This window comes from Centruroides sculpturatus, unplaced genomic scaffold (genome assembly GCF_000671375.1).
Source record: "Centruroides sculpturatus isolate CEXI.00-Female unplaced genomic scaffold, Cexi_2.0 scaffold320, whole genome shotgun sequence".
NCBI classification, from domain to species: Eukaryota; Metazoa; Arthropoda; class Arachnida; order Scorpiones; family Buthidae; genus Centruroides; species Centruroides sculpturatus.
This window is the reverse complement of record NW_019384745.1, coordinates 212,386-233,993: the sequence shown is the minus strand read 5'-3', so window position 1 is coordinate 233,993 and position 21,608 is coordinate 212,386. Positions and strand designations below refer to the sequence as shown.

Genomic DNA, 21,608 nt, shown 5'->3' with positions numbered 1-21,608 from the left:
GTTGTTTGAACTAATTTAAAAAAATTTTTTTAAATTACGTGTAGAACGCAGCTACATTCTATAAATAGAACTGTTATTTTCGTTTGACTTTTCCTGAAGAAGGCTGATTAATTAAGGAGTGACTGAGAACATTTTAATGTTGAATTTGAGTGTTTTGCTGGAAATTTTGTGTTTAGGTGAGAGTCTATAAGTATTTATTTTTGATTTATTTCCAACTATTCATGAAAAAAATAACTAGATTTATTATTCTAGAGACTGTACTATGTACAATTGTTATTAATACAAAATAGGAAGTGTTAGAAAATAAGAACTAGACAAGTTATAAAATGAAACAAAAATTTATTTAATTCAAAACCAAAAACAATTCACAAAACTTTCATGACACTTGGCAACTTAAAACAAACTTAGAACTATTCTTAAGACTATCTCCACAAAATCTGACAAGTAATATGAAATTCGAAACTAGACTATTTACAAAATTACAAAACAAATATCTTACTATCTACACTTGCCTAACTGACACACCAAAGAAAAAAATGTCTGAAAATTATAAGATATTCAAAAATGACAACCAGAAATTTTCTCACAGTTTTTAAGTTGTATTAGTTCAATAACATATTTCATGTACTTCAAGACATGCTCAATATGTTATTGAGCATGTCTTGGCAAGTCAGACTTTGTTCCTAGTGCAGTCACGTTAGTACAGCCAGTAGTACAAGGGAGTGATGTTTCCTAGAAGTTTGCAACAAGGAAAATCTTATTTGTTTTCTGACAGCTGAGGGCATAAAACATGTTGACATCTATTAGCAAATTCTGGTTTCGTATAGGAATGCCTACTTATGGCTCAATTTATACATTTGCTGAAAAGATAAGCTCAAGAATAGTATGAAAAATGTGGCTGACTCTCCATAGTCCAGTGGATTGCAAGATATCACACTCCATGTGATTGTAGCTGCAGATGAGTATATTTGCAAAATGAATACATCTTTGTGACAGAGCTAGTTAGGATTTTACATATAATTTTGTTGATCTTGTGTACATTGTCATCTGTAATTTGTTACTATAAGAAAATGGCTGCTGTGTGTCCAAGCTGCTAATGCTGGAAATGAAGGGATGATGATTTAAATTAATGAATGTTTTCTGTATCCTTGTACTCTCTGGACTTTGCTTTTTAGGATTATCACAGTTTCTGGACTCATGAACAAGATTCTCATAGGCTGGAAATTTTGGTTAAATGAAGTACAGAAGGAGATGCATGAATGACTTTGCACTCAGTCCTGAAGATGATTTTTCTTTTAAAATTTAAGTACTATCCAAAAGAAGGCATACTAGCATTGATTGCCAGAGAAACTGTATCAAAAACTGATGTCATGTTTTTTGTAATATTGAATTTGGTTACTGCATAGAAAGTTAAGATTACTTATTGACCATTCTTGTAAATATCTAAAATTAAATGATAAATAATCTAATGTTTGTTATAACATTTTAGCATATCTTTGTTTAGTGAATTATTTATATTTTAATAATAATTTTTGTAGGAACAAGAAGAGAGAAAAAGAAAACTTTTGATTGCAGCAATGGAAGAAGCACAGGCTTCAGCAGAAGCAGCTAAAAGAGCAAGTAAAGCACAAAGATCTCAAAAATCAAGCAGTGAAATATGTTTAAGGAGTTCAGAGGATTCTGTATTTAATATTGATAAAGCTCTTTCTGAAAATGAAGAAAGTAAAAGTATGATATTTATTATTTACATAACAAATAAAGTTATAGTTTTTATCATAAAAAACTAAAGCAGATTTTCCAAGATGTGTCAAATGTAATTTTATTTAGTTAGGATATAGTACTATATCAGATTATATCAAATATTTAAAAATGATAGCTTAGAAGTTTGATATGTAAATGTTAATTATTTAAAAGTACTATAAGAGTTAGTTATAAAATAATAATAATTCTTGTTTTGGGAAACTAAAAATACATATAGACAAGTGAGAATTGTCTGCTTTTTTAAAATTAAATTTTTTAGATGTTCAAAATTTAGAAATTTGAAATGAAATAATATTCTTGATTTTCAACTCAATTCTGTACTTAGAACTTGTAAAGAATTTCCTGAAAGTACTAGGGAAATCTGTTTTAATGTTAGTTTTTGATTATTTCTATATATATACATATATAAAATGTATTGACTGCAATAAATCAGGTTAAAGTTCTAAATATAAAATTAAATATACTATAAAATATTTTCAGCCATACTTAAAACCATCTTCACCATACATATAAATTGAACAAAGAATAGTTAATAAAATAGAACGTTTAAAAAATTAGCATTAGTTATGAAAATTAAACAAAGTAAACAATTCACATCTTATTTCTCTTGTAGTATATTAATTTTGTATGCTGATGTTTCTGGATATATTTAATGCCCATCTTTAAGCAATCGTATCGCATAAAATGAAATTACAAATTAGGACATACGTTCTATGTATTTAAATGTAACAAGAAAACAAAACATTCTAAATCGTAAATAGAGCATCACCAAAAAATTTTGAAAAGCATATTATATAAAATTAAAATAAAACATGGTCTATCAGTTTGAGTCTAAGGATGAATATTAAATAGGTCTGAAAACATCACCATATGAATTTAATAAATTGTTAATAAATTTCTGATGAAATACAATGTGAAATTGTTTACTTTAACAGAATCCAGTTAATATTTTTAAATTCTTTCTCAAATTCTAACAGTTCTGAATGCAAAACTATAAAATATGTAATAAATAATTAAGAATAGCAAAGAAATGAGAAAAATATAATATAAAAGTGAATAATTTTAACTAAAAATATAGAGTATGTGATGAAATACTTTATTCTTTTACATACCTATAATTCTTATATAATTTAACTGTCATGTCAGGATGAAAACAGATCATTTAGCATATATTTATCATTAATGAAATCATGTTAATGCTATATGCTTCAAGTGTTAATATAAATTAAAATATTAAAGGCATTATAACAATTTATGGCATATGTATACTTCTTGCATCTTCTGGTTGTCTGAATTATTTAAGTTTTGCACATTTAACATAACTAATTTTATTACTATGTTACACAATAGTATAACTATTATACTTACAGTATCAGCTATGGAAATTGTATAATTCATAAAATCCTATAGAAATATGTTTTTCTTTAAAGTATCATTTTGTTGCAGACCTGTGAGAAACCATAAAATTACATTACCCATGACATCATAAATACTAGGACACTTTTCATTGCCTGACAAAATCTACTGCATTAACGTTTTTGGTGATTGTATTATCCATTGGTATAAATGAGGATTTCCCAATACTGCAAAAGTAGCGATACTTGTATCATGAGTAGTTTCAAAGTATCGGTATCAGTCTTAAAGTATTGATACTGGCCCAGTATCGTCATCGGATATAGAAACTGGAAATCTTGCTGGCTGTCACTGTTCTGTCGTGTTGCCTTCCAGTTGTTTTTACCGCTTGGAAGGTACACCTATCCCTCTTTTTGCACAGTAGATACATTCCAAAGAATGCCGTGTAAAAAGAAATTGCATAGAAAAGTACAGTACGTACATCTTTTAGAAAAATGCTCAATAGGATCCACAACTTCAATGGAACAAAAAAATAAGCAATTTACAAAATAAACACGAGCTTTACACACACATATTATTAACGATAAATGATGTTAGAATAATAAAATTCTAACATCATTTATCATTAATAATATTTGTGTGTAAAGCTTGTGTTTCTTTTGTAAATTGCTTATTTTTTTGTTCAAATAAACTGTTTTTTATATGTAAAAAAAATTGCGTAAAAAGAGGATTAGTTATCTTTTGTTGACCATGTTGTTTCAAAATCACATAAAAATAGACCACGTGAAAAATGGATAGGTGTACTGTACTCATTAAAATGAACTGGGGCTCACTCAGCCTTCATCAAATGAAGACTGAATGAGCCCCAGAGCAGTAATTAATATTTTTTTGCTTAGCCAGGATTTAATTTCCCAGAGTATGTAGATCAGAAAGTCAGTCAGTACTTTAGTTTACATTCATAAGATGTCTTATGTACACAAAAGAATCCCCTGATCTGTAGTCCTGCTAATGAGCTCTGTGGGTACTAGTAAACACAGGATAGGGATGGATAAGAAGTCATTGGTGAAGAGGTAAAACAGTGTCTTTACATTGAAAGTTCTTTACTATGTTCGAATTTTCAAGGGTCAGTGCAAACAAGTATATAAAAATTGTAGTTCATTTTAAACAACATCAGTGGTCCAAGCTGATTAACAAACAAAAGTACTGCATAATGTTTAATTAAATACAGTAGAACCTCGAAAACTCTGCCTAATGTGGACCGAAGGGTGGCCGAGTTTGTGAAAATGCCGTGTTATCGGGAATGGGGTTAAAAAAAATAAGTACAAGTGTTTCCTCAGAAAATACTGTACTGTACTTGTATGTATTGTTTACTTGAGAATGTAACAAAGAATAAACTGCCCAAATACCCTTAAACAAAGGAAAAGTACGTCCTTTATGAACGCATAGAGCCTTTACTACATGAAAATGAAAATTAATAAATACACTGTGTACAGTAATTTACCTGATAAGACAGACCTCAGAAAAATACTTTATGAGAGCTTTTATACTTTTATAAAGCTGTCTGTAATGAAAACTAATTAACTAAGGATTTTTCTGCCCTGCCAGGGTGTGGCCGAGTTATTCGGAGTGCCGGGTTATCGAGAGCCGAGTTTTCGAGGTTTTACTGTATTCATTTATAAATAGCAATCTGAACTCTAAGCAGACATAAATTCTGGAAATGAAATTTGACATAATATATTTTTTTTATTTTTAGTCATTAATATTTTTTGTATAAGTTTATCTCAACTGAAATTATTGTAAAATTTTATTTTGGTTTCTGATTTGGCTGCAAAATCTGGTTTTGGGCAGACCTTACCTGTTTATGAAAATGTAATGATGTCAGATTCAATACCTGGGGAAAATATTGATACTAATATTGGTGTTGGAGGAAAGTATTGATATGGTATCAGTATTGGGACGTCCCTTGTTATAAATCTGTGTGAAGGTGGAGCATGTTATGAGAAAAATGGAGAATTTTAGACAGTTAACACTGTGTAAAAAATATGTAATTGTTGCTTTGAATGCTGAGAGTTTATCAGTTCATGAAATATGTACATTATCATCAATCAAGTGTGCATTATCATCAATCAACAATTGTCCATTTGTTACAAGAGATGTAAACATGGCAATGTTGAAAGAAAAGCTGAACCAGGAAGTAAACATGTGAGTATATTGTGTCAGGATAGGATGGTGAGGCATCTTATCCTATGAGAGTGTACTACTAGTTTTTCTGAACTGAAAGTAAGATGGAAAGAGTAGACAGGTGTAAATACGAAGTACATAAACTGTGCAATATGCATTTAAAAGCCACATAAGAAACCATTACTGACAAGTAAAATGCACAGACAACTTTTCTTGGCCAAATAGCATGCAGACTGGAGTGTTTATATATGGAATTTTGTTAGGTTTTGGATGAATCCAAATTCAACGTGAATGGATCAGACAGCAAGCTCTGTTAGGTATAGAAAAGATAAGGCTTATAACAGGGATGATTGATGTAGGACAGTAAAGTTTCCAGTCAATCAAATGGTGTAGTCATACTACACTGTGAAAATAAGTCTATGAATGGAGAATATTACAAAAACATCTTATCTGTTAAACTAATTCATTTCACCGATTGAGGAACAATGTTGTGACACAAAAGCTTGCATCTTTCAGAATGAGTCTGCTCCATGTCACTGTGAATAATGGTGAATAATGTGTCATTTATGGTCTGTTAGCATTATTGTCACTTAAACAGGAAAAAACTATTGTTTAGGTAAAATACTTTTCTATGTTATATACATAACAGCCAGAAAGTCAAAAATTCCTTTGAGATCCAGATCAAATACCTGAGCTGACCAGTAACAATCCTGATCTCAATCCTTTTGAGAACTTTTGGCATATTATGGACTCAAAACTTTCATAGAAGAGGCCTGAAAATAAACATTAACTGCAGGAATATGTTGGAAAAGTTTGGCATCACAAATGCTGCATTGAATATGTGAAGAAACGTGTCCTCTCTTTGCCGAAGGATGCAAAGTTGTTATTAAGGCTTGCGTGTTTCTAAAAATATTAGGATCTTATTCAATGAGAAATAACATAAACAGTTACGGTTTTTAGGCCTACTTATGTATGAACTCTTTTCTCCTTTAATTTATACTACATATATTATCATTACAAATCACAATTGTGTTCTAAAAAAGTATCAAATAGATGAGCAGTTATGAAGTTTAACAATTTAATTATTAGCAAGGTTGAGGCCAAAGTTTTAAATGCGAAAATGCGTACGTTGGACGTTCGGCGCCGCATTCCCATAAGCCTAGAAGTTTGACAATGGTGTTTGGATAGTTGGTGGAATCACGCTTGACATTCCAAACACCATTGTCAAACTCCTATGCTTCTGGGAAAGCGGCACTGAATGTCCGATGTATGCATTTTCGTGTTTAAAACTTCACCTCACTATTAAATATAAACTTAACAACTTACATTACACAGTTAAAAAACAATGAGTTAGCAACATTGCTTAATTTGCCACTAAGCCCTCTCTCAGGCTCTCTTACTTATAACTTACAATTTTTTTATAACATTTTTATATCAATATATCACTTTGCCAAATTATATAATAACAATATCCCCATGGCAGTAACATACAATATGAATTCACAACACTAATTTCTGTCATTTAAAAAATTTTCAATAAATATATCAAACTTGCTTTTAGACAATGGCTTAATGAACACATCAGCAATATTAGTCTTGTTGGTTTATATTCAATAACATAAGTATTATTAACAATTTGCAGATTTAAATAACTTATAAGTCTTATTAAATTATTTGAATTACATTTTGTAGAAACTACTTAATCAGAAATATCACAAGATGATTATCACACATTATTATAGGATTTTTACTGCCAGTTCTAAACAACCAAACAAACAGAAACATCTCTCTAACAATGCAGTCATAGAAGAAATAGTTAATTGAAAAAAGAAAGGAAAGAAAATTTCCAAAGCGTATTTATTACTTACTATAAGGTAGTGTATTGTAATACAGTCAAACTTCGGTTTACAAACTTAATTTGTTTCTAAAAGTTGTTCAGAAATTGATTTGTTCTCAAATTGAAACAAATTTTCCCATAAGAAACAATGTAAATTGGATTAATCCATCCCCAACCCCCAAAACAAAACCATTTTTTTAAATTTTTAGCTGTATTTCATGCATAAAATGCCTATAAAGGCTATATAATATTATGTTAATAAATTTTTGTTATTTAATTTAACTTAAGCATATTTAAACATGAATTCTTGGATGCCATTTATACTATGTTAATGTCAATTAACATTGTTTTTATTAATTAATTTGATTTAAATTCAGCTATAATGCATACCAAAAAATGGAAATATCTTTCCTGCATGTGCATTGAAATGTAATTTAAATAGCAACGTTGTCGATGTAAGGTGACATGAGGCGATCTCAGTGCCACTAACTTCTGAGTAGGTAGTCCTGTCATTGATTGGTCATGTGTTGACTTTCTTTAACATAGAAAGTATAGGAAGTTGACGATCGGTGGCCGGCTCTCCTGAGTAGCTTGTTTGGAAACTGAGTTATTGTATGCAACCAGAGCAAATATGGTGTTCAAAATTTTGTTTGTGAACCAAATTTTGTTTGTTTGTAAACAGGAGCATTTGTAACCTGAGGTTTGACTGTAGTTTTATTTGTGGATAATGTGTTTACTTAATCAAATTATGCAAATTTTTTGATTATCCAAATCACTTTTCTAATAAGTTAATGTTCATATAATTTGAGTTTACTGTATATCAAATGTATATTGATTTCTCAAAACTTTGAAAAATTAAATATCTCAAAATTTCATTAAATAATCTATTTTCTTTTGAGAATTTTGTGTATATTTCTTTTCATTTAAATTATATCTTAAATGGCTGATTAAATACATATAATTTTTATAAAATAAAAAATTTTTTCTCACAGTTACCAAACTGTCACCACAGAAGACTATTTATTCCAAGCAGAATGACAATGTTACAAATTCATGTTCTGAAAAGTTTCGAGAATTTTCTGTGCAAACAACAGATACTTCAGAAACACATGGCTACATTGAAAACAGAATATTAACTCCCACAGTTGTAAGAATGAGGGAAAAAGCAAAAAACAAAAATAGAGAATTTGGAACACAAACAGATTTTGCTTATGTAAATCAGTGGATTGCTGACGATGGAGATTCGGCTTTAAGGTATTTATTAAGTAAAATTTATAAGATTATTAATTCTGTAATGCATATTTCATTGTGTTTGTTATAGTACATCTAGTTCATTATTAAGTATTGGACCATCCAGGAAGAATAGAATTCAACATAATAAACCAACAAAAGCATCTCAGAAGAATTATGAATATTTACAGCAGCCGGTAAAATGGGGTGTGCCGCCTCAGCAAAAACCTTTTGTTAAGATGTCGGAGAGAGATCCACATTATCCCAAACGTAAAAAGTTACTTGAACTGAGAAGACAGCACTGGGAAAGAGAAATGGCAAATCAGAAGACATTATCTCAGTCACGGTCTATTTTTCCACAACCATATAAATCAAGAAATGCAAAGATAACTAGTTCAGATGGCTCTTTGAGTAGTTCAGAGACAGAAGAAAAGTAAGTTCACATAAATATCAATGAAAGCAGCATTAATAATTAACTGTGCTAAAATTAAAATGATTGCTATGTTTTCAGATTTTTGATAAATGTTAAGAAACAGATGTGTTTTTTTATTTTCAAATTTTATTTAATAATAATAATAATAAAATGAAATTTAAAATTAAAAGTCTACTCACAGATTTAAGACATTTTATAATATTAAAAAGGATTTTTTTTATAAGAATCTTGAATCAACTATTATATTCATTATTAATGTATTACATTGTACAACTACATAATTTCTTCTATACAGAATTCATATTCATTAAATGATTTCATTTCATTTTCTTTATATGAAATAGCCATAAAAATTAAAAAATGAAAGTGAGTACAGATGTGGCTCCTCTCATGAACTGATTGTTAGAACAAAATTCTAGTCCAACAACTATTTTAGTTGTCATAAACCAGAACTATCTTTAAACTAAAACATGTAAATGTTAATATTTTGTCTCACTAATTTTTTAAAGTAAATGTTTACAATTTGTTTTATAATTCTTTTGTAATAGGGTTTTATATTGGCACATTGATCATATCTTAAGCCAAGAAGTAGCTGTAATTAAAATCAATAAGAAAAAAATTTTCTAAATCAGCATTTCATGTAAAAACAAATATTTTTGCATTTAAAAAGTTAATCAGTTTCTTAATAAGCTTTATTTATCATTATTAGTTAGCAATTTTTAAGAACTTTTATATGATAGATATTAAGTAAAATTAAAATTGTTTTGCATTTGAGATGAAAAAGTTCAGTTTCATTACAGACTTCAGAGCAATTTTAAGATGTCTTTTAAAAATTTTTGTATTAGTCCTTGAGTATCTATAATTGTTAAATAAAATTTATAAAATTCAGCTCCAAATTGGTAAGAGAATTTGGAGCTTATTGTTTGATATGCTGATGATACCTTAATGATGTGGAAAGATATGAGCAGGACTGAAAGGTTTGTAAAAACATTTTCAGACCTCACCCATTTAATTTGGAACAGGTGTCAGTCATCAAAACATTTTTTGGATGTAAATATCATAAAAGTATATAAAAATTGTCACAAAGGTTTATAGAAAAGCCACAAATAAACTGCTATATATATTATACCATGAGAATCTCAGGACCCTGAACAGTATACTTGGAGGCCATTAGGATGCTAATCCATAGGGCATTGATACATCAAAGAGTGATGACTTAGAAGAAGAGCTTAAAAAGATTAAAGATATAGTGATAATTTTATGAGGAGAGAGGAAATTGGAAAGAAAGCCAAAAAAAAGAGTGAAAGAAACTAGAAAGAGAAAGAAGAGAGTAGGATCCTGGTTAATTTTGTGAAATGAGAAAAGAAAAAACATTGGAGGGAAATAAATATTTCCATCCAATGTTTTTTTTTGGGCAAAGAAAATGATAGTGTTTAAAAGAAGTAAGACAATATTTAGTGTTTTGTGAAATGAGAATGATAGGTTCCAGAGAAAGATAGGGCAGAGGGTTTATAGGATACCAGTAGTGAGAAAAAGAGGAGGTTGAAATGCTTTATATAGGAGCCACAATAAGAAGTTTGGATAAGAGAATTAGAGAATACAAGGAGGACTTGTGGAAATGGGAAAAATAACACAGTCCTTAGCATGGCATACCAGAAAGAGAATCAGGTTGAATTTGAAAGGGCAAAGCTGATCTGTGGTGTTAAAGAAGGGCAAAATTTATGGACAACTGAAAAGCTTAAAATTTATGAGAAAAGCTTAAATATGGATGTGATCAATATGAAAAAAATGGGTTATAAAGAAAAGGAATGTAAAGGAACAGTATATTTATGGATCAAATTTAAATCTGGAAGTTATAAATAATAATAATAATAGAAGACAATACATCTTTTAAAGAAAGATTTATTTTTGAATTAAAGATTTAAATAGAACATAAGTTTGAAAAAAGACGTGGATAAATCTAATATTTTAAAAAGAAGCATTGGGAGAGATTTTTAAAAAAACATTCCAAAAAAACAGTTTGTATCATAGGTTAAAATGATTTAAATTGAAATCTACTCTGATGGACAAAAAGTCTGCAAGTGCTTAGTTGAAAGTATTTTTAAAAGGTTGAACTCCAGTAAGCAGTAGTGAAGAGAGAGATGGATATGACTACATTGGATTGAATGACTAATGTCTGCAAAAGGCTGGTGGCTGGATCCACACTGTTCACTTGGAATGGTTTTGATTTGGTAACCATTTTGGGCATTTGAGTTGAGTTAAGATCAACATTCAATGATGGATAAAACTCCAGATTTAAACTCTGCAAACTACAACTTTATGGCAAATCTATGTGATTTTTCTCTTATACTCTTGTTGTAACCAGGGGACATGGTCAACTGACTGATGGCAAATGGACAATGGGAGACAAACTAATAGACAAAAATAACACATTTTTTTTATTAAAATTACCATTCTTTTCCATTGATCTACTACCCAGTAAATTTAAATATTTTTTGAGAAACCAGTTAAAGAAGAAAGAATCTAAACCTAATTATAAGTGGGGTTTTTCAAATTTTAAATTTACAATTTCGTAATTCTATACAATAAAAATATTGAAGTTATATTGAAATTTCATGCAAAAAATATGCAAAAAATTAGTCAGCTACAATAAATAAAAATATACACTTTATGCCAATAATTGTTCTTTAAATAAATAAAACTGTCTTTCAGCATTAATCACATTATGAATTGCAAGGGATTTTAAAAAAACACTGTCTTATCCTCCTAATCAAGCCTCAGCCACCATTATATAGATTACTTTATAATGACAGGTATTTTTTCAACATTGGAGAAGTCAGACATCTCTATGGTTTCTTTACAACAAATAAGCACAGACACAAGACAATATTCTATAGGTGCTACAAACTTTCATGTCATCTGATAGAACATCAGAAGGATATAACCTGAAGAAGACATCAATATGATGTCTAAAGTGCTTGTTTTTACTATCACTAAGGTGGTTATTTTATTATCATCAAAGTGCTAATTTTAGCATTGTTAAAAAACTTGTATTCTTCATTTATCTTCTTGTTTAGATTTGTATTAAATTATCATTTCAGCAACCTAATAGTTCTGTTTTTTCCCAAACTTATCACAATGACTTTTGTATAACACTCTTTTTATTCTTTTTAAGTACCTTAACAAAATGCATTTCGGATTCATATTATCCCTCTTCAGTTATACAGTTGTTATATATTAAACTGTACAAAACAAAGGTACAACTAAATTCTCAATTTTATTAACACAAACTAAGATAATAAAATATAAACAATAAGTTAAATTTACATTTGGTATACAAACCATATTATCAAATACACATTTGGCTTTCAAATCTTCAAATATGTATGATATGTGTCTTGTTGCTTTTAATAATGTATTTGAAGATTTGAAAGCCAAACGTGTATTTAATAATATGGTTTGTACACCAAATGTAAGTTATTGTTTAAATTTTATTGTCTTAGTTTGTGTTATTAAAATTGAGAATTTATTTGTACCTTTGTTTTGTACAGTTTAATATGTAACAACTGCAGAGGGATGATATGAGTCCTAAATGTATTTTGTTAAAAGTACTTAAAAATAATAAAAAGAGTGTTATAACACACAAAAGTCATCATGATAAGTTTGGGGAAAAACAGCACTATTAGGTTGCTGAAATAATAATTTAATTGTTAAAGAATTTTAAGGAAAGACAGTATTATTTATTTAACGAGTCAGCTAGTTAATAAATATTTGTTTATGTCATAAATCAAAATTTGTAGAATTATTTAAAAAGAGATGGTTAAAAAAAACAAAAAATATGGCCTGAAAATGATTTTAAAATGAAAAGGTATAATTGCACAATATTAAAATAAATGAATTTTGGAAAAACTATTTTTTCTTTGTTAATTACAAATTATTATTAATAAACATATTTACACATGTTACATATATAACTTACATTAAAATAAAAAAGTAAATAAGATTCAAAGAAAATTTTTATTTTAAATTTACTAATTCATATTATAGTTATTTGCAATACCACATAAATATTCTATTACCTTTTCCCTATTGTAATTTAAAACTTTTCTCAAAATTCTTTGGTTGGCTTCATAATAATATCTATGTGACCGTAGGGTGGTGTCTCTTTGACACCACATCAGGATGTGACACCAGACTCAGAAATCGCGACGTTATGTCACGCAAGCGGTAGCGGGTGAGTGGTTGGATTCGGAGTAGAGGTGAGGAGAGAGACAAGGAAGTGACTCACTCGGACTCCATAGTAACAAATAAATAACAATTTTAATTATAACAAAAGAAAATACAGATATATTCAATTTCTGGCATAGCCCCTAATTATACTAGGCCGTTCGAGAGAGAGAGTTTACAAACGAATCGCGGGTTGATAAATACCTTTTAACTGAGTTGAATCTGTTATATGATGACTGGATATCCCATCGATGGAATGTTCAAGGTCCGATGAAATTGTTCTGGGTCTTTAGAGGGTCCGGTAACAGGAGCACTACGGTGTGGAGGCACGGAAGAGGGGATGATATCCTTAAAGAGGCCCGATCTTTGTCACGGGTTTATTCTGGATTCTTGGTCACGGTATTAATCCTTGAGGACGACTTTGGGTGGACGGACTTTGGAAGACGACTGACTTCGGGTGTTTTTTCCGTTTTCTCTTGTTATTCCTCTTAGGTTTTTCCCAGGAGGTCAGGAGGTTGTTAATGGTCTGGCATCCAATATGGGCACTCTATCAAAAGTTCCGGGTGACACATCACTGACTAGCTGGATCCTCCTGAACAAGGAATCAACTTCGTGGGAAATAAATTTTATGGCTTTTAGCCTAACTTGATAAAACGCTCGAATTTAGATGATTGAATTTCCCAATAATTAAAATTTAAAATAACACTTTAGTGGGGGGTCTGTTCGTCTCTCGCATCTACATTTGTGCTGATATTAATAACCTACTACTGTTCTTTTGTAATCATCATATGTGTTTTTGAAATTTTCATAGTCCATTTATAAAAATTCATAAATTTTGATAACTTGTGATTTATATTTATATATTACCAATATTTACCAAAAAATTTTAAAAAAATCTGCCAAATCATTTGCTAAGTGTGCAAAAATCTGTAAGTTTCTGTTTCCACTTGACTATCACCCAGCTGTTCTGTACCTTTACCCAGTGCTACTACCAAAAATGTCAAAGACTAAGAATGGTTTCTTGACACACTATACATGCAGTTTTGATTGCAGAAATGATTTTGCTGCATGAAGAACAGAACATCATTTGCAGTTATTTTAGGAGAATGTGAATTTTTGTAAATTATGTGTAAAAAAATTAAAAGTTTATTTTCTCAGTGAAGTTGGCAATTTGCTTTCATGCAACTATTAAATTTTCTGCACCTGAAAAAAAATAATGCTATTTAGAATCCGACTGGATAATCAAGTTGTCTAAGTGTATGTCCACACATTTGCTATTCATCTAATGCCTTTTGCCAAACTATCTGCTGATCTGTTTGTCACTTTGCGAAGCACACATTCAATTATTTGCTGAACATTAGTTTATTGCGGGAACAAGAAATGTTCATCCAAGAGCTAGAAAATGGGAAATACTCATACAATAATTTGTGCTAATGCTATATATAGTTGAGTAGTTCATATCTGTTAATGAAAAAAAAAAAAAAACTTGAAAGAAGATAGTGGATGGTATCATGTCACCAATGCAGAAAAATGTGAATATGAAAAAGAAAGGAATTTAAAAAGAAAAAACACAATAAAACTAATTTGCAGGAAAAAACTACATAGAAAAAAATAAAATAAATATTTAAACTATAAACAAAATTGAAAAAATGAGCTAAATTCAAAAATAAAAGACTAGCTCTAGTTTAAAAAAGATTAAAATGGAAACACTTATGACCAAATCCATACATTTGCTACTCGCCAAATGCTGAGTAGTGTGGATGGACAATACAAATATGCAGAAGCAAACATCCTTCTCTTTTGTTTTGGCACAATTTTCCAATAAGAATCAAGAAATAGCAAACATCGAAAATTTGCCATAAGTAAATCATCTACACTATTCTGTATTCGCCAAATGTTTGCTTGGCATTCAATGAATAGTGAATATGTACACGTGCCCTAAGGTGTGGATCTGACCTGAGGATTCTGGTTTGATCTGGATACATCTCCAGATTTTTTATGAGTAGTCTGTCTGAATATGTCCATCATTTTAACCTTTATTAGATTGGCCTGACCATTCCCATAGTGGCCTGAACGAACGGGTATAAAATACATACCCTTAATTTTCAAAACAGCAGAAAGTGTACAAAAAAGAAATTTGAACAACAATGCACACAATGAGTTTACAACTGTTGACAATAACAATAACGTCATCAATGATGTCTTCTCAAATTCACTATCTCTTTGGTTGGCTTCAAATATATTGTCTGGAAGTAAGCAGTACTGCATAAGCTGCATTATAAATATTTTTTGGAAGATATCAACTGTAATTCTAAATGTCAATCTAAAATTCCTGCAAAAGTAAACTTGGCCATTGTTCTTAATTATTATAAATATTTAATCATGTATCCTAAATTTTTTATTTGTACTACAGAATAAACAGAAAATAACCAGGATGCACTGTATGGTATGTTGATAATGCTGTAATGCATTGTGGTCATATTTTTAACTGGCACGATATGAATGCTTAAAGACTCGTGACAAGTTGTATCACATTTGTAAATACCACAACTTGTTGTGGCTTTTTACATGAGCCAGAATGTGAAATTTCTTATTATAGCTGTTTGTATAAAGCCACAACATATTCTGATAATTTTTTTCACTCATCAAGCATTTTTGGTCTTTGAATTTAACATATTTATCAACTATTAAAAAAATTTCATACAATTTTTTTTTATTAACTTTGAATTTTATAAATTAATATCAATATAGATGATACTTAGATTTTGCATAATAATGTGCATACACATTCTTGCAAATTAGATCAAGTGTTTTTACAGTTTCCTTGTGAATTAGTTTCTTTCTTTGATAGAATATCTCATGTCATGAAGTTTACATCTAATATAGAATAATTAATATTTTATGAGTAATGTAAATTTAACTAAACTTCAATTAAACTGAGTAAATAAAACATTTATTTTGGATAAACATTTTTAAAGTTCCATGCTTCACCATTATATACACAAAACAAAATTGAATACATAGAATATTAACAAATGCATGACTGGATTGCATGTCATTGAAATTTTTTAAGAAAAAATTTCAACTTTATATGATATCCAAATTAAATTATTTTCTGATTCCTAGAGTAGAGATAGGTTTTGTCCTTTTTTCAAGCTAGATTAATTAAACAAAACATTTTTTTTTATACTAAACTTTTTATTTTAAGCTAAAAATAAATGGTTAAAAGTAACTAATATTGACGAAATTTGTTTTTATCTAGATATCATTACAATAATAGTCAACATGTTTCTAAACTTGTTAGAAAAAATCGACAAGAAAATTATAATTCTGCCGATGATATTATTGTAAGATCAGGAGATAAAGAAACAAATAAAGGTTTTTATTCAGATTCTCCTACAGAATCAAAACTTCCAGGAAGATTAACACAAAGTACTGATAATCTGTTAACTCAGTTTTCTGAATCATGGCCAATAAGAACTCATTCTAGAAATTTTAGTTATCTTGATGGTCGATCTCATCATCCTTCTATGCGTAAAAAATGGCATAGTCAAGAAACTTTCATGCCTCGTTCTCCTATTTTCATGCCACATTTGTGTTCTTCGCCTCCTGTTCCAGCTGTTCAAAAAAGAATTGGATATAAATATTCTTCTGGTGATTCATATCATGCACCCAGAAGAAAATGGAGTGATCAAGAAAGTTATAAATTAGAAAGTATTCCATCTTCAAGCATCAAACGAAATTCATTGATTAATGGAAATGAAAATGGAGTTGGTGATGAAAAACCTGATGGAGTGAGTACTTTTTATTTTATTTAATATTGAATACATTAACATTCAAATACTGTAAAATAATTTTTAGGAAAATATTACAGAATTATAAACTGAGTTTTTTTATTTCCATACTTAGTAGGGTGGATATCTTTCAGGAATAATTTCTGTATAAATTATTCATATAATTAATGTTGGGTTAGGTATATTATGGGTTTGTGATGTTGATATACAAATTACAATTGTAGTCCATTGAGCTTATATTGAAATTTCTTTTTTATTCATATAAAACTAAATAGTAATATATCTTCTATAATACAAAGTGTAATTTTCAATATTATTACATTCTACTTCTCAGCACTGAATCTACAGACAGAAGCTTTATTACATTTATTTAAAATGAGTATATTTTAATGTATACGATCCTCTTTAAAGTTAAAATGCTTTGTATTTAAAACTTCTTAAATATAAAATTTATCAATCATTTCAGATAACATAATTTAAGGAAATACTAGTGTACATAAAAATTATCTATAACCTATTTTTATACTTTCTTTTCATGAATATTGTAAAATTCATCATACTTTGATGTTTTATTCTATTGCATTTAAAAAGAACTTTGGTTACACTGTTGTTTTCTAGTAGTCTTCATTTGTTGACTATGCAAGATTACTGTTTTTCTTAATTAAAATATACTTACTAGAAAATTGTAACATTAACTTCAGATGTTCCAAACTTTAGTCCTGAAAATATTTGAATGTTAGTGAAGCATCTTGTATGTGGCTTATAGAATTGAGTTCATTCTCAAAATTTGATCAATCAATTTTAATTAAACTTTTTTTTGTCACTTTACATGTGAGATGAAGAAATTGAGAATGTAATAAAAATCGAGGTATATGATACAAGTTCAAGATACAGTGAGGTCAAAGTAAAAAATGTCCAAGGTCACGAGCACATGAAATTTTTAAATTCTTTTTTATGCCAGTGATAAAATCACTGTTCTAGTAATGGTAAGTGATTGCTGTAGATAGCCCCCAGAACAATATTATTGGCTTGCTAGTGCTTCAATTCTTAGTTTGTGTTCAAACAGAAAACTATTGAAACCAGGCATTTTCATTATTGACTACTGTGTGTAGTAATCAATAATGAAAATTGGTTTTTAATCAGATCTTTTGTTATTTTATTGTGTAATATTTGAAGAGGTTCAAGTTAATGATGATTGAATTCATTATTACTGTAGAATGCACAAAAATATTAAATTTTTAAATGTTAGAAATTTAGAAGTACTCTGAATATATAATTTAATAAATAAATATAATTTTCATAATTAATTATAAAAGTGATGATTTTTCAATGGTTGTTATTAATACAGTCAACACATTTTTACATTCACATTGTTCCAATCAGTAAGCATCTATTACTATTAAATCTTTCTCCAACTCTTTTAATCAAAATTACAGATCAGATTGACTCTCATCTTCAGATTTTATCATCATTCAAAATCTTTTGATTCTTTTCAACTTGACAGCTTTTAGTTTTTTTAATAACAAAAATAAAAACTTATTACATTTATTTTTTTATTTTTATTATAAAAAACTCATATGCGTATGAGTGAGCGTGTTTGCATGCATTCATACACTCACTCACTCTATCTCTAAAAATTAGAATTTTATCAGTTTTGAAGACACCAATCACATTTAAAACAATCAAAATGGATTTAAAAGTTTATTTGACTAGTAATCAACAAAGTCAAAGGATTTTGAATAATAAGATCTGGAGACTCAATCTTTAATTAGAATGCTTATCAAAGTTATTTTAAAAGTCTTCTGAAAATAAGTGTTTTATTTTACTGTCATAATCACTAATATTATTTACATGCATTACATGCAGTGAATTATCTGATAGAATTGTTGTTTTATTTATTTAATTAATATACATTTTATCATTGCAAGTTGTTCCTTATTTTTCAGATATCAGTTTTCTGGTTTGTTTTTGATTAGAGAAAGATCCTTTATATTATCTAGTTAATTAAACATTAAGAAATAAAATTGTTTTTCTGCTAGAGAGGGGTATTCCTGGTGAACAACTATTCATGCTAAACTGACATTTACATTGTATGATTTTTAAAGGAGAATCATTTTACTTAACCATTGTTTTTTAGTACAGATTTTAGAAATTAGGTGGTTCCTCCATCAAAAGACAATTGTTTTATTTACCATAAACTTGTCTCTGATTGAATCGATATATTGAATTCTGTAATAAGTTTTGGTCTAAAAAACTTTGATTAACCCTTAACTGGTTTCTTGGGGGCCGCGCGGCCCCCACGCGTCATATTTTTATGATTTTCTAAAAATCTAAATATCGTGTGCAGCTGCCATTTCATGTAATCTCATTACGTCGCGACTTTTAGCGAGTGCCAAATGTTTGGCCCTGTAGCACTTACAAAGATGGAGCTACGTATTTTCTGGGGGCTGTGCAGCCCCCACGATACCAGTTACGTTGGTTTTTTGTGGAAATGTGTTTTTATGTTTTTTTTAATTTTTACAATTATTTTGCAAAGATATCTCAATCTTGCATCAAAAATTCAAAATGACTACCAAAGAATCATTTGAACTGCTAATAGATGATGATAATATACAAATTGCTAGATCAAGCCGAAATCTTCTGAAAAGAGTATGTTGTCATTTTGTGCTGGAAAAAAAGATGGTAAATATGCTACTAAGTGCAACAGTTGTTTGAAATTTATTTGCAAAGTGCATAGTATTACAAAAATACTATGTGATAACTCTCAAGACTGAACTACGTAATCGCGTTAAAATGTTCCTGAGTCTTAAAAATACAAGTGATTATATTACCTGTGGTTTTTTAACAAATGATAGTTAGAGGCTATAAAAGATACTTTTTTATAAGATTAGTTTCTTAAGAATAAGAAAAAAAAATATCTTTGGTATAAACTTACAATATGGTAAATTTTTGTATTGTTAAAATAAGCATACACCAAAATTTGTAACAATTTTGTGATCTCTTGTAATAATTAAGTAAAGAAAATTATATAAATAAATAAAAGTTGATTATACTAAAGAAGGGTTTCATTTAGCATTTATGCCCTTTTGAACTGTCACATTGTTAAACTTGCTCTCTAAAGGCAAATTTTGCTTGGGGGCCGCGCAGCCCCCATGAAACCAGTTACGTTTGAAAAATTTACGATACCAGTTAAGGGTTAAATTTGTCTCTCTATCACTTCAATTGTGATAATATATAATTCATTTGTTCTTCTATCTATTAAATAAAAGAAGAAACTTCACATTTTTTTAGCATTCGATTTTTAATATTCTGTTATTCATATCAGGTTTACTACTTTAACACAAATATCCATTAGTTATCTGACATAGTCAGCAGATAAAACTCCTATGCAATTTATTAATGTAATTCAAACTGATATTGATTGAAAAGGAGCCATATCACTGTAAGGATTTCCTATTTAAGTGGTGTACTGATTGCAATCATATAATTTCAAAATTAGATATTATAATCTCAGTTTAATGTATTTTAGATGCTACATGGATAATGGAAGATTAATTAAGGTAAAACTAAATAATGATTAAATTTCATTTAAAAAGTTTACTAATAATAATAAATTATTTTTACAAATAAAGTCAATTCTGCTTAATTGGGACATGTTGAGACTAATCTGTTTTGGCCCAATTAAGCGGCTGTCCCAATTAAACAAACTAATAACAAATTTTAAAATAAAATATGTAATATGTAAGTAAATAAATAAGCAGGTAAAAGAAATAATAATTAGGTGCCTATTTTAATGCTTTATTAAACCAAAATATACAAAATATTTGTACTATAAATTTGCCATACTCATGATGATAGGTAACTGATTCGCATCACGCTAGTGTTGCCAAATATTAGTAGTGACCTACACAAGGGTTGACAATTCAATCCATTTTTGATCAAATGATCTTTCCTTTCCTCCTTTTTAGTTAGAACATGTCTGGGTTTGTTTAAAAGCCACCTTATGGCCTTTACTTGGAGATGGGCCACTTTGGTGAAAGCATTCGTAGAATCTGCAGCTCTGGATGCTGGTCCCAACACTCAGATGGCTGTTGTCTGAGTCTAGTTGTAATCATGCACACCTTCCTAAGATACTCTAGTTGTCTTCCAACTTGGTCAAGAGACCTCAAAAAATTGTCAGGGGATCTTTGTCCCTTCGCTTTTAAGGGGATCATCCAGTCCAATCTGGAGCAGGGTCAATAGCTCGCATTCAGGTTCACCTCAGACAGGATCCCAGTGCGATACATCAGGCTATGCTGATACCCTCCAAAAAAACCGAACAGCCTGAGCAAAAAGACAAAATTGCTTTGTCTCTGCAAACTGTTAATCCTACAAATTATTATATGTAGTGTTGGCATATTTTCAAAAGATCTCTAAAATATATAAAAAATTTCTAAATTCCTTTTCTGCTACTATCCCAAATAAACATTTAAATTATGTATTAATTTATTAGTTTGGTTTCTGTTCTTTTAGATTTGGCCTAATTAAATGGAATTGACTGTATATCAAATTACTTGGGCTTAGTTAATTCAAAGTGCTTGGGTCACCAGAGTTACCCAAGTACTTTTCCCCAAAAGAATTTGTGAGTTCATCACACAGCATAATTCAGTATTTTGTGTGTGTAAATGCAGTTGGAATGTGTTGCCTTTCATGTATGTTTACAATAGATTCTGCAACACTTTGTTATTATAGATTTTTAATCATGTGGGCAGTGTTGAAAAAGACTGTGAAATCTTTGACTATCTCCCCTTTA

The 21,608-nt window shown here is 29.3% G+C and overlaps 1 protein-coding gene across 1 annotated transcript in view; it reads left to right on the top strand.

Moving 5' to 3' along the window:
• The window catches only part of LOC111628448 (trichohyalin-like), a 75,086-nt gene that overhangs the window by 35,447 nt on the left and 18,031 nt on the right, over positions 1-21,608 (top strand). Inside the window, exons 8-11 of the mRNA XM_023372245.1 lie at positions 1,539-1,728; positions 8,125-8,386; positions 8,454-8,795; positions 16,285-16,816. Of these exons, the coding sequence (XP_023228013.1) occupies positions 1,539-1,728; positions 8,125-8,386; positions 8,454-8,795; positions 16,285-16,816 (1,326 nt within the window). The remainder of the gene's footprint in view (positions 1-1,538; positions 1,729-8,124; positions 8,387-8,453; positions 8,796-16,284; positions 16,817-21,608) is intronic.